Source organism: Mastacembelus armatus, unplaced genomic scaffold (genome assembly GCF_900324485.2).
Source record: "Mastacembelus armatus unplaced genomic scaffold, fMasArm1.2, whole genome shotgun sequence".
Taxonomy (NCBI): domain Eukaryota; kingdom Metazoa; phylum Chordata; class Actinopteri; order Synbranchiformes; family Mastacembelidae; genus Mastacembelus; species Mastacembelus armatus.
The window spans coordinates 718224-733614 of record NW_022872941.1 but is presented as its reverse complement, the minus strand read 5'-3'; the positions used below and the strand labels follow the sequence as shown (position 1 = coordinate 733614).

At 38.1% G+C, this 15391-nt stretch overlaps 1 protein-coding gene across 1 annotated transcript in view; it reads left to right on the top strand.

Annotated features, from left to right (window-relative positions):
• npr3 (natriuretic peptide receptor 3) overlaps window positions 1-15168 on the top strand; it is a 67923-nt gene extending 52755 nt beyond the window's left edge. Inside the window, exons 5-8 of the mRNA XM_026311744.1 lie at window positions 9352-9446; window positions 9563-9680; window positions 9771-9855; window positions 13414-15168. Coding sequence (XP_026167529.1) covers window positions 9352-9446; window positions 9563-9680; window positions 9771-9855; window positions 13414-13516 — 401 coding nt within the window. The 3' untranslated portion in view covers window positions 13517-15168. The remainder of the gene's footprint in view (window positions 1-9351; window positions 9447-9562; window positions 9681-9770; window positions 9856-13413) is intronic.
• The last annotated feature ends 223 nt before the right edge of the window (window positions 15169-15391 follow it).

The window sequence follows — 15391 nt, the reverse complement described above, 5'->3', positions numbered from 1 at the left end:
GGCTGTCTAGGTGGTGTCCAACAAACGATGTGGGCTTCATAGACAGTTGGGCCACTTTCTGGGGAAAACCCAGTCTGGTAGCGAGAGATGGCATCCATCCCACTTTGAATGATGCAGCTCTCATCTCTAGAAATTTGGCCGAGTTTATTAGCCGACCAAAAGCCTGACAATCCAGGGTGGGGACCGGGATGCAGAGACTCAGTCTAAAACGCCTCTCTGCAGTTTCCTTAGAGCCGCCGCCCCCCTCAAACCACATAGAGACTGTGTCTGCCCCTCGAACATATAAGTCAAATAAATCAGAAGTTAACAGAAGAGGAGTTATTCATAAAAACTTAATAAAAATTAAGACCACTCCTCTTATTGAACAGAAAACAGAACTGTCAAATGTGGATTATTAAATATCAGGTCTCTTTCATCTAAATCTCTGTTAGTAAATTATTTGATAACTGATCACCAAATTGACCTACTTTATCTTACTGAAACCTGGTTACAGCAGGATGAATATGTCAGTCTGAATGAATCAACCCCCCTCAGTCATAAAAATTATCATGTTCCTCGAAGCACAGGTCGAGGTGGAGGAGTAGCTACAATCTTCCACTCAAACTTATTATTAAACTTTCATCCTCAGAACAATTATTACTCATTTGAGATCCTCACGCTTAGTCTCTCGCATCCAAACTGGAAAACACAAAAACCAGTTCTACTTGTCATTGTGTACCATGCACCTGTCCCTTACTCAGAGTTTTTAACTGAATTCCCTGACTTCCTGTCTGAGCTAGTGCTTAGATCAGATAAAGTCATTATAGTGGGAGATTTTAACATTCATGTAGATGTTGAAACAGCCTCAGCATTGCATTTAATTCTATATTAGATTCAATTGGTTTCATTCAAAATGTTAATAAACCCACCCACTGTTTCAATCACACCCTTGATCTTGTTCTGACCTATGGCATTGAAATTGAACATCTAATAGTTTTTCCCCCAAAACCTGTTTTGTCAGATCATTCTTTAATAACTTTTGAATTTAAAATGATGGATGAGCTATCCACTCACCCCAACCGGTCAATTGAATTGAATTGAATTGAATTGATCATGCAGTGTTTGGAAGAAAATTCCACTACAGCAGATGTTTATCCGACAACGCTGTTAATAAATTTAAGAAAATGATTCCATCTTTATTTACATCTATGCCAAGTATAAACATAGTGGAGGGCAGCTGCTTCAATCCCACTCCCTACCAAATTGATCATGTTGTTGACAGTGCTGTAACCTCACTGCGTGAAACGCTTGATTCCGTAGCCTCTCTGAAAAAGAAGTTAGTGAATCAGAGAAGACTAGCCCCATGGTATAATTTACATATTTGTACCTTAAAGCAGGCATCACGAAGGCTGGAAAGGAAGTGGCGTTCCACAAACTTAGAGGAAATTTTTCTAGCCTGGAAAAACAGTCTACTAACATATAAAAAAGCTCTCCTTAAAGCCAGAACTGCATACTATTCATCACTAATAGAGGAAAATAAGAACAATCCCAGGTTTCTTTTCAGCACTGTAGCCAGGCTGACAAAAAGTCACAGCTCTGTTGAGCCCAGTGTTCCCTTAGCTCTCAGCAGTGATGAATTTATGAGTTTCTTTACAAATAAAATCACAAGTATTAGAGATAAAATTCATCAGATGCTTCCTATACCTGCAATAAATGAATCTTCTACTACAGTAGCTCTTGAATCATCTGAAGGACCTCAGTTATGTTTACACTGCTTCTCTCCCATAGATCTCTCTGAATTTACATCAGTAGTTGCTTCATCGAAATCATCAACGTGTCTCTTAGACCCCATCCTGACTAGACTGCTTAAAGACACCCTGCCATTAATGAACTCATCTTTATTAGACTTAAATAGATAAATAGATAAATCTCTAGTATCAGGCTACGTACCACAGGCCTTTAAGACTGCAGTAGTCAAAGCTTTACTCAAAAAGCCTAGTCTTGATCCAGGAGTCTTGGCTAATTATAGACCAATATCCAACCTGACATTTATTTTTAAAATCCTAGAAAAAGCTGTTGTTAAGCAGCTATCAGACCACTTACACAGGAATGAACTATTTGAAGATTTTCAATCAGGATTTAGACCACATCATAGTACAGAAACAGCACTGTTAAAAGTTACCAACGATCTTCTCTTAGCCTCAGATAATGGACTTGTTTCAATACTTGTCCTCCTAGACCTTAGTGCTGCATTCGACACCATTGACCACAACATCTTATTACAGAGACTGGAGCATGTGACTGGTATCAGAGGAAAAGCGTTAAAATGGTTCCAATCCTATTTATCGGACAGATTCCAGTTTGTTCATGTCCATGATGAACCTTCCACACGAACAAAAGTTAGTTATGGAGTTCCACAAGGCTCTGTGCTAGGACCGATTCTGTTCACCCTGTACATGCTTCCTTTAGGATATGTCATTAGGAAGCACTCTATTAATTACCACTGCTATGCAGATGACACTCAGTTATATCTATCTATTAAACCTGTTAACACAAACCAGTTAACAAGACTTCAAGCCTGTCTAACTGACATAAAGGCCTGGATGACCAGTAACTTTTTACTTTTAAAGTCGGAGAAAACAGAAGTCATTATATTTGGGCCTAAAAATCTCAGAAATAACTTTTCTAAAATTATAGCTATTCTAGATGGCATAACCCTGGCCTCCAGCACTACTGTAAAAAACCTTGGAGTTATTTTTGACTAGGACATTTCCTTTAACTCACACATAAAACAAATCTCTAGAACTGCATTCTTTCACCTGCACAACATTTCCAAAATTAGGAACATCCTGTCTCAAAATGATGCAGAAAAACTAGTCTATGGATTTATTACCTCAAGGCTAGATTACTGTAACTCATTACTATCTGGATGTCCCAATATCTCCATAAAAAGCCTCCAATTAATCCAGAATGCCGCAGCCAAAGTCCTGACAGGAACTAGCAAGAGAGATCATATTTCTCCTATACTGGCTTCTCTTCATTGGCTCCCTGTAAAATATAGAATAGAATTTAAAATCCTTCTTCTCACATACAAATCCCTTCATAATCAAGCTCCTTCATACCTTAAAGACCTCATAGTAACATATTATCCCAATAGACCACTTCGCTCTCAGAGTGCAGGTCTACTTGTGGTTCCCAGAGGTTTTCCAAAAGCAGACTGGGAGGCAGAGCCTTTAGTTATCAAGCTCCTCTCCTGTGGAACCAGCTCCCAGCCTGGGTTCAGGAAGCAGACACCAACCTGCAGTGTCTATTTGTTGTTTATTGTTGCTGTTCTTTTCTCTCTGCTCTATCCACTCACCCCAACCGGTCGAGGCAGATGGCCGCCCAAACTGAGCCCGGTTCTGCTGGAGGTTTTTTCTTCCGTTAAAGGGAGTTTTTCCTCTCCACTGTCGCCAAGTGCTTGCTCATAAGGGAATTGTTGGGTTTTTAGTTTTAGTTTTTGTAAAGTGCCTTGAGATGATTTGTATTGTGATTTGGCGCTATACAAATAAAATTGAATTGAATTGAATTGAATTGAATTGAATTGAATTGCTTATGTCAGGTTCCCCAATCTGTCTGTGGTTTAAAGAAACCTTTTGTAACTTTATTATTTATTTATTTATGAATTAAAAGACATTTTCAGTTTATTGCCTGATGAAGCATCATACAGCTACCATATCACATACTTCTGCACTTTCAATGATTCTGAACTGTGAACTGTGCTGCTCAGGTCTGCAGGTCAGTAAAATTAGAGAAATATTCACATTCCGCCTATAGTAAGACAGACAGCAAGCTACAAGTTCAACTTGTAAACTTGAAAAATTAAATTAAATTGATGATATTTGGCTGTAGCTTGTCTGTCTTATGAGGGTTGAAGTGGCAACTTATCACAGCAAAGTGTGACACTTGAATCCGAACTGCTACTACTGTAAAAATGGTGAGGGGTTCCTATTGTAATTTGTGATTTCATGGAAGTCATTCTAGCCCCCCCGGTGGGCCTCATCGTTGGGTCAGTAAAGACATGAGTTCTTCTGTGAACCAGTCCACTATGTACCACTATTGTACCTGTCATGTGGAGGATGCACTTATTCTCACAGAAACTGATGTAGGATGATACATTGTCTGTGTAGTCATCCAGGTCTGTCAAAGTCGCTCTAAAAATATGCCGTGCAGTATATCATCTATATATAAATATCAGTGCAGAGCAGGTAGGACGGTAGTTGTACAATGCTGTCCTTCATCCATCTTTTCAGTGTGTCAGGCTTGACACATTTAAGCTTCTGTCTGTAGATTGGTATTAGGTTAATTAATCAGAAACCAATGGCTGCACGGGGAGTGGAGTGATATACCCCTTTAGCAGTGTAACAGTTGTCCACTGTACTCTTTTCTCTGCTGGGGTAGGTAACATGCTATCTGTATTTGGGGAACTCACAGCTCAGGTTAGTCACATTAAAGTCCCCTGGGTCCCCCAGAACCTGAGGATGCAGTGTTTGTTGCTTGGCTGTGCTAGTGAGAATGATGTCACAGTGTGCATATAAGCAGAGTGGGGAGCATACACTGTTATTAAAATAACATGTGAAAACTCTCTGAGAAAGTAGTAGAATCTAATGGCTACCAGTTCAACATCTTCTGTTAAGTGTTAATTTCGTTGACGAAAATTATAACGAAAATACTTCGTGACAAGTTTTCACTGACGAAAACGAGATGTTAACTAAATAAAAATTAAGTGATGATGACGAAAACTATAATTAAAATATAATGACATTTTCGTTGACTAATAAAAACGAGACGAAAATGTGAGTGAGGGACGTTTTTAGAAAAGATCCAATCAGAATTCATCTTCTTAGACGCACACGCACATTTGAAAAGTAACTGATCTACCTAGTGACGTGGGATGCGCGAGTACACGACATCATCATAGCCTACACTGGGTTTCTGTCTGACTTAAACTATAATGAAATGGAAACAGCTGGGAGAAAATGAAGAGAAGATATATGGGTCAGTTTCACGTTTGATGCAATGGCATTACTGCTAAATACAGTTTTTCTCTTAAATATTTTGGAGTTGCACTTTTGCTTTAAAGAATGAAGAATGTCATATGCAAGTTCTAAACGATGCATATCTAATTTTTGGTCTTTTATGGAAAGGCCATATTCCATATATATTTAATGAAACTTGTTTTTTATTTAAATTTAATTTAGAATATTTTGTATATTACAATAGTTTTACCAAATTACACTTAAATTAAACCCAATATATTTTAGTCGACTAAATTTAGTCGACTAAAATCTTATGCTATTTAGTCAACTAACACTAGACTAAAACTAAAACAAAGCAGATGAGTAAACTATGACTAAAACTAAAATTGCATTTTAGTCAAAAGACTATGACTAAAACTAAATTTTTATTTAAATTTAATTTAGAATATTTTGTATATTACAATAGTTTTACCAAATTACACTTAAATTAAACCCAATATATTTTAGTCGACTAAATTTAGTCGACTAAAATCTTATGCTATTTAGTCAACTAACACTAGACTAAAACTAAAACAAAGCAGATGAGTAAACTATGACTAAAACTAAAATTGCATTTTAGTCAAAAGACTATGACTAAAACTAAATTAAAATCTGCTGTCAAAATTAACACTGCTCTGTGCAAAGCTTTTTTTTTAATTGTGATGTGCCCTGGGTTACACCACATAGCATTCACAACTCCCCTCCTTTCTTCTTATCATACTCCTCTTGTCTGTCTGCACTTACCAGCTGGAAACCATCCAAAGTTATGACAGTCAGGAATAAATGCAGTCATCCTTCCATGTTTCTGTGAAGCATAAGCTGCATTCCTTCATCTGCACTACTAGTGTATATCTTTTATTGGATAGAGATCTTACATTCCCCATGATTGAAGGGAAACAAGGCTTATAACCTCCCTGTTTTTCACAATACTTTACTCCTGCTCTGTACCCTCTTCTCTCCTCTTCTTAGTAAATAATTCCTCACTTGTTATTGTCATAAACAAATATATATCAAAAATTTCAAAAACAACAAATATAGATAAGGTTAAGATAAGAACTATGTGCTGTACTTGTACAATTTTGAAGTATTTGAACTTTACCTGAGTTCTGTTTTATATGTTATAGTTCTGCATTACTAGATTATAATATTATACTTTTTCCATTAAAAACATAGAATAAGCTTAGAAAATCCTCACAAAAAGCAGAGTTGGGGCCTCTCAGCTTTCAGATGTTTCTGATTTTCTTAGCAGTTACTCCAAAGAAACATTTAATCTCTAAATTGATCGTTTCATTTAAATAATAGTTTGAGGCCAACATTCCACAAAAACTAAAGATAAGAGAAAGTTTTTCTTTTACTCTCCCTTTCATCGCCTCATGACCCCTCAGATTTATCTTCAGTCCCGTGGTTCCACATGTTTGACACCACCGTTATGTAAAGTGGTTAAACTGCACCTTCACCAGCTACATTTAAATGCTACTTGTGCATTGATACATTAATATTAGCATTAAACAATCTGAATATCACCCCATGGGGGATGAATAAAGTATCTATCTATCTGTCTATCTATCTGTCTATCTATCTATCTATCTATCTATCTATCTATCTATCTATCTATCTATCTATCTATCTATCTATCTATCTATCTAAACTATTATCATATATATATTATATGATATTTGTATCAGTCTTTTATCAGACTGTTACTTAAGTTAAGTTTTTGAATACTTCTTGCACCATTGCAAATACTTAAAAGACTAGGCTAGTGATTTTTATGTTTTACACAGACTACAGACCACAGACTATACACCACACTGTCTCCCAGCTTTAGATACTAAAGCCAACTTTTTGTATAGTAAATAATGCTTAATGTCTGAATTTTAGAGCTGAATTTTAAAAAATCAGTCCCAGTGGTTTCAATCACACACATCCTGTCAATGAAGCACACACACACATCTGATGTGACAGCCTCCAGTCATCTGCTACACATCTCCCATCCCACTGACGGTTCCGCCTCCACATACCCACACTGCCCAACCTGGTCCAGGGAGCCTGGTTGTAAAGCCAAATACCAATGGGGGATTCATGCATTGACATATTTCATATGGTGCAGCAGTTTGAATGAACAGAGAATGAAATGGTGCCCAAGCAGGTAATAGTGGAGAGTGTAGACTGCCCACCAGAATGCCGGGCACTCTTTCGCCACCGTGCTGTATCTGTTCCTGCTCAGATAATTCCCTGTCCAATGCATTTGTCTGCAGGATATGCAGTTTAGAAAAGTCTGGAGTGTGCAACAGCAGCTTACCACAGATGGCTTCCTTTACCCAGTGAAATGCCACCTGACACTGCTCTGCCCACTGGACCAGATCTAAGGCCTTCAGGTGAGATCAGTCAGGGGATCAGTCAATGTTTGGAATGAACCTGCAGTAACAGCTGCCAGCCTCATGAGCCACCTCACCTTTTTTTGGTCTTGGGCCATGGACAGGCTGCGATGGTGGTGTTTTTATCCATCTGAGGACACACTGGGTGTACCTCCTTTCATCCAGTTGCATACTTCACTGGGTTGGCGGTGAGCCCAGCCTGCTTTATGGACTCCAGCACCACAGCTACCTGTCACACATGCTCTGGCAGTCTGTATGAAGCCCAGAAACATTTCAGTGTGGTGCTCTGAGTGACCAGGCATGAGAGGCCACCAAACGCTGTTGCAGTGCAATGCTGAGTATAACATGGGTGCACAAAAGTTACGTATCCTCATAGTCTACATCATTCATTCACCGTGTGACTACTTGGCAAATAAGTGAACTGAACTGGAAGATGGCTGAGGCCTGCAGTACCTTATCTCCTGGTGAAAACTGCCTCAGCCTTGTTCTTCTATTGTTTAATTGCTGCTGACACTTCTGGGTCTGGAGTGAATTCTCCATAAGTGAATAAGGTTTTGCTCTGAAGTTCAGCACATATTGGACCCATTTTTCCTTAAGCAGGTCCAAAACCTGGATGTACACACCTAATCTGCACCTGTAAAGCCTCCACTAAAGACCTGGGTCAAACCAGGTTCTGGTGGATCATGTACTGAGTACACGCCTAGAAATTCTGTCCATAAACGTAATAAACAGAACTGGTGACAAAGGGCAGCCCTGCTGGAGCCCAACGTGCACTGGGAACAGGTCTGACTTAGTACAGCCAATGCGAACCAAGGTCCTGCTCCGTTTGTACAGAGACCGGATATCCCTCAGCAAAGGGCCTCGGACACCATACTGCTGGAGCACCTCCCACAGGATGTCGCGAGGGACCCGGTCGAATGCCTTCTCCAAGTCCATAAAGCACATGTGAACTGGTTGGGCAAACTCCCATGAGCCCTCGAGCACCCTCGAGAGGGTATAGTGCTGGTCCAGTGTTCCACGACTGGGACGGAAACCGCATTGTTCCTCCTGGATCCACCGGCCGGATCCTCCTCTCCAGCACCCTGGCATAGACCTTCCCCGGGATGCTGAGGAGTGTGATCCCTCTGTAGTTGGAACACACCCTCCGGTCCCCTTTCTTAAAAAGAGGAACCACCACCCCGGTCTGCCAATCCAGGGGTACTGTCCCCGGACGCCACGCGATGTTGTACAGGCGTGTCAGCCATGACAGCCCAACAACATCCAGAGACTTAAGGTACTCGGGGCGGATCTCATCCACCCCCGGTGCTTTGCCACCGAGGAGCAGATCTAAATAGATTAACTAAACTAAAACTAAACAAAACTAAAAACTAGGGGCCTGAGAAGAGACTTATGAGGAACCCCAGTAAAATTTCTGATTAGGATATGTTTGTGTCAGTCTGCGTGAATTGTTTTCTCATAGTCACAAAACCCGTAGATGGCATATGTAGATCTAAAAACACCACCACCCCTATCAAGTTTTGCCCTGACGTGCTTAATAAAATAACAGCAGTTTCTGTTGAATGTTTTAGAACCCCAGATTTTATTGGAAGCAATACATTGTGTTGTGCAGTGAGGAAATTCAGTTCTCCTCTAATACTAACTATTCAAATATCTCAGAAACTACTGATATGGTGGAAATAGGCCTGTAGTTGGTTGTTTCACCAGGCTGGGGTGATTACTTCAGTCTTCCTATCTTAACTACTCTGGCTTGTGCTACTATTTAGATTGCTCTCTCATACTCTGTTCGACTTTGTTGTATATTATGGTAATTTGTCGTTTCTCTAATGTCACTGTGAACTCCTTACCAGGGATACATATTAACTGAAATACTTTTCCCTTTATATTGTTAAGAGTGTGATGATGAAGGATGTTGACATTGTTTTCATGATGTTGAACAGGAATCGCTGGCCAGGTATCCATGGATGCCAACGGTGACAGAAATGGTGATTTTTCCTTGATGGCCATGACCAATGTTGAGGCAGGGACCTATGAGGTAAGAATAAGCAAATTCCACTGTTTTGAGGGGCCTCACTAACAAGCAAAATGACTGTTTTCATAATTCAAGTAGACTAATTCAACTTGATAATAATATGGTATGCTAACTTACAGGTGGTGGCCAACTACTTTGGTGTTAATGGAACTTTTCAGCTGCTCCCTGCTTTCAATATAGACAGTTTCACTCTGAGAGGGAGACACAAGGCACACACAGAGATACCAAGCAAATCATGTAAATGCACACTACTATTCACTTAAATATGACCCAGAAATTATATGTTTTATAAAGTAGGTACATGTTTTAACAAATAACTGCTTCCAGGTGGACTAGGAATGTCAGCTTTGACAGGAGTCAGTGTGGGGGCTGTTCTGGGGACTGCAATGCTTCTAGCATTCTATTTTTTCAGGTAAAAAAAAGTTTATTTGTATCTTCTCATGTATACCTATATTTTCCATTCAAATACATAAACTATCTGTCAAATACTGTTAACTCTTTAAATGACAATTTCATAAGTAATGTCACAGATTTGGGGAAAAAACACACAAAATGACTTATTTTCAATATAAAGAGTGATACGAGGTAAAAAAAATATCCAGTCCACAAACACATATCTTGGATATCTCAAAGATTAGCAACAACACTGATTTTGATGCATTCTTAGTTTTTGTGCAGCATTAGATTTTTATTTTTTCTGACAAATTTGCTGTTTGTGGATGTTTTTGCCCCATTCACTGCCATTATAATGACATTTTTTGACTGCACAGCCATGACACTATATAATGATGCATTCTTGATGGTTGGTGGTTTCACCTGTTGGGAAGAGGTAAAATTTGTGATTTTTACTGTTGACAACCAAGTGGCCCTATTAACCCTTTACAAAGGCCTGTGCATAGAAAGCTTAGTTTCTGGATTTTATATGGAGTTTTATATGGACTATATCAGCATATTATAGTGTGTGTGGTGTAGGTGTGTGTATGTGTATGTGTATGTCTACATGTATACATGTCTACATGTGGACCAGTGATGGACTGGTGACCTGTCCGGGGCGTATTCCTGCCTTTCACCCAAAGAGAGCTGTTCCCTAGTGACCCTAAATATGAATAAGTGGGTATAAATAATCGATGGTTTTAATCACATTTTAGTCACCACCTTCATAGTTGAGAACTTGGGTACATGACATTGCTGTCCAGCATTGCATGCAACCACACAGAGTGAAAACAGACTTTTAGTTGAACCATACTAAATATCTCTGTTGGATTTGGCAGCAAAAGTGAACACTCAAATGCTTGTTGAATATGGAAACTTTGTGAAGGCATGTGTTATTACTTTGAAAAATGTTAAGTACTTTGAACAGCAGCTGAAGTCTTAAGTTAGTCCTAAAAGCCTGTGATATAAAGTTTTGTTGCTGTCATGAAATATGAGTGTATTTCATTTGTGTAGTTAAGGTCCAGTGTTATTTGGGACAGGCCTAAACTAGACTGGGCTTTATTTTCAAAATTTCCATTTCCCCAATTAATATAAACTCAACACTTGATCTATGTATACCTACTCTCTTAAACATTGCAATACAATATATAATTTCCATAGAGCGTCAGGCATGATATCAACATTAAACTACCATAGTTGCAATGCAACACCACTCATGTTTTTGTTACGTAGCCTTTACTTCATAGTTAGGCTCAGACAGTGAAAAAATAATCAGGCAGTGTTTTTATTATCACCAGTTTGTCACAATTCCTGTTTCCTGTCTGTGTCCTTTGATAGTATTCCCTGTTCCTAGTCTGTCCTGATTTCTGTTTCACTTTTTGCCTGAATTGCTTTTCTTTGCTCTTTCTTTGTTGTGTATGATGTTCTTCATGTTGTTTGTTGGAAATTGGCATGTTGCGTTTTTGTTTTCATGGATATTGACCCTCTGGGGTCTAAGGGTGTTTTGGGGCCCTGGACAAGTTTTGACATGCCCTGATATTTGTGCTTTTTTCAATTGCTTTTAAACATATTAATGGCTAAAGTCTGATAACACTGTAATCAGCACAAAATGGGCTACAATAATATGTGAGCAGCATGTTTATACATGATTGTGTTTTTGAGAAAACAGCGTTTATGCATAGTTAGTGAAAAAATTTTTAAGTCATAAGACCATAAAACACAGACATTGGTTCACAAGACTTTTGATAACTGCATCTTGTAGCCTAAAGTGTTTGCTTCAAAATGATGTGAAAGTCATCTTGTTCACTCATTCACAGAAAACAATACAATGATTTAAATTTTCTAAGACACTTTTTATTTAGAAAAGACATATGCAGGAAGGTGTGTCTGACCATGAATAATATGTGATTTACCTGAGAAGACAAAGACCCGCATAATGAGCTGCATAATGAGCCTTTCAGTCAGGAATGTCACTCCCTCCATTCTCCGTTCATTGACTTCCCATCAAACTAAAACCATAACCCCCCAAGATGTTCTGTCAGCCTCAGTATCCCTGTGTTTCTGCCTACTCCTGCTCTGGCCCTCAGTCTCTGTCTAGCCCTGTGTATTGTAATAACTCTGCCCTAAAAGACATCAGCAGCCCTTCTCTAGTTGCACCTGAGGCTTCATCCCTGTCACCCCTGCCTGAATCACCATCTCTGTCAGCCCCTCGACCAGGAGGTCGGCACAACCTGTGACCTGGAGAGGGCTGTCCAGGTCGACACAGCCTGTGGTCCAGAGGGGCTGCAAAGGTGCCTGCCTGCGTCCCTTTGTACCTTTGTCTGACTCTGCTCTACTGCTGCTACTGCAGAGCGGTTAATTCAAGAAATCACTTAACCTAAGCTTGTGTTTTGCTCTAATCTGTGCTTTTGGGTCTGCTGATACACCGGTCCTGACAGAATCTGGTGTATATAGATGTATAAAGCATTTCCATTGTAGCAAATGTAGGTACCTTACGCAGGCAGGAAAAGTCCCAGAGAGAAAAATGATCAACCCCTCGTGACTTTGTTCACGACAATGTAAATCCTTAGCCTAGTATATTTAACAATGAAAGATACTGTGTTAATGCTGATAAAACAAAGCTCTAGTGGTGAATCTATAAATGGATATTATTGTGAAAACAAGCTGCATAAATCTTTGCTTCCTTGAACATGAGAAACTGATCAATGATCAATTCAGAATCAATGCTACTGAAGCAATCTATTTTTACTGATAGACTTGCTAGATTATGTGCACATTATGCATTAGGCACATACAGAACCAAAATAGACTCATCTCTGTAATAAGGTAGTCTAACTGTACACTCTAGCCACACTAACAACTCTTATGTTCATTTTGATTGGTTGACATAAAAACAGGTGTAAATCTTTAAAATGCATATATGAGTGGCATCATTTATGTTTATTTCACATAAAAAACTCATCACTGAATTCGAGAACTCCCTCTCAGATTAAAGACATATTATTAATTATGTACTACCTGACTGGTTGTTCCGCCATCCAGGGATTTGGTGCCCCGAAATTATGAAATTTTTTATGATATAATTCATAAACCAGACATTATAAACATTATGTTTGCTATATGTACAAACTGCAAGTGTCAATATGATGAAACAACATATGTTGAAACTGCCTAAACATCTGATCCTCCACCACAAAAGTCAGTTTGTGACTGTGGCTTAAATTTTATTTACTTAAATTTGTTATGCAGAGTCTTACAGCAAAAATTAAAAGTAATTCAAATTCAAACTTAGGTCTCCTGAATGACAGCGAAGCATTGTTCACCTCCACCCACTTTTCCCTATAGTGCCCAAGTGTTACTGTTTCAATTCTCTTACAGACTGTATCTCTTATCAGCTTCACATGTTTTATGTATGTAATTATTAATTTACTGTCTGCTTAGATTGTATTTCCTTGCTAGATTTTGTCTGATTTCCAGAGTTAGATTTTTTTTAATGCAGAAATTCAAATGTGCTTTAATGTGACTCATTCTTCTGCAGGAAAAACTTCAGGATTACCATTGAGCGTCGCACACATAGTGAAGAAGCAAACACTAGGAAGCACTATCAGTTACGAGAAGACTCCATCAGAACAAACTTCTGAGCGGCATAATCCGCAGCAGTGGCAGTCCCTTCACAGACTAATCACACATCTGAATATGACCAAAGACTGAGATACGTGTTTTGTATTGTATTTGTATCCTTCAGTGTTTTGACTTATTGTAACTCAGGACAGTTGTAGCAGTCACAAAGCAACACTTGTATGTTCCTTTACACAAAGATAGATTATTTTATTTTTGGCCATAATATTCTTTTAGGATTTTTAAATAATTAGTTTCATTTATTTCTTTTATTTTTTTAACATTCAGAGAATGGGTGAGGTCTACATTAATTTTGCCATTTTAGGCTAACAAATAGAAGCCGTCCTGTTTAGGGGCAGTAGACAATGAAGGCAAAGGAACTGCTGGAACTGACTATAAAATTAATACAGGAAAAAGCTATATCTACATATATAAACTATAAGCTACTGATATTAAGCTACTGATATTGTCAAGTTTTCAGTTCACTATAACCTTGTATAACCTTGTTGAGATCCAGCCTCCATACAAACCCAATTCTGAATCCCAAACTTCACAATGCAAAATATAAATAATAAATTTAGGTGTTACCTTCATAAATTATGGTACCACGTTCTAATAAAAATATGTATTTTATTAATGGTTAAAATAATATTCACTATTGTTTTAAAGCAACACTATAGTTTTTCAACCTTAAAATTATCTCTCTAAAATTATTTTAAAATTCTACCACTGCTGCAGCCTGATCGGGCTTGCATCATCTGCAACAGCACTATGTAACTTTCGTGTTCAGGTAGGATCATTCAGCCCCCTCATCTGCTGCCAACTAAGTGATCTAACATGGTATTCAGCAAAGAAACCAAAAAGGGTTTTGTCAGAGGAAGACAGTGATCAGACACGAGCCCGAACACGAATCAATATCAGATAGGCTTACACTCTGGATTTGCCAGTTTCATTAGTTTAGTCAACAAATTTATGTGTATTGTGCTGCTGACAGGAGACGCTTATACAGCAACAGTATTCACAACACTGGTAACAGACTGCGCTTCTCAATCAGATGGGGGAAACCATAGTGTTGCTTTAAAGATAATAAGCCAATATTAGGAGAAACATATTTTTGTTGTTACAGCTGACTATTCTCCCACTAAAGTAAAATTAAAATTCATTACAATTTGTGCTTTTGTGTTTGTAGCTCTGGCCTTTGGTTCTACATTGTTTATTCTGATTATATGACTCCTCTGAGCTTAAGAACACTCAGTCCATTGGCCTTTTTAGCAAAATATTATTGTTCTGAAACCTTTTCACTTACTGTGGTGGGTACATTGTTAAAATAATGAAATCAATAGTCAGAGCTGCAAAAAAAAAAAAAAAAAAAGCTGAAATTATACGTGACTGATCTTTATGATTTCCATAAATTGCATAAGTATTTCACTCCACATTTTTGAACTTGCTAGTTTATGTAATTTTTTTCATTTGGGTTGCATTGTTCATGCAAGATTTAAAGACAAGGGTTTTATAGAATCAAAATAAACACAATGAACTTGGTAAATACTTTTCCTATATTTCCCATTAATTTTATGTGTTCAGGAAAATATTTTGAGTGTTAACAGATTTATTGTATACAGTTTCACAAATCGTTTAATTTTTGAGCACCACATTTTTTAATTAAAGTTCTCTATAATATTACTTTGAGGACTTTTGGTATCTGATAGGATGTAGTGATGTAACAGTGACCTTAATGTATTTAAATTATTTTTTTATGTCATATAAAGTTTTAAAATATGTTTCTCTCAATATTAAATGTATAGTGATTTATAGTCAAATTTGTTTCTTCATATCATTTTTTCATCAGTACTTATGCTTCTTCTATACACAGCCTTAATGGTTTTCTTTACTGCTCT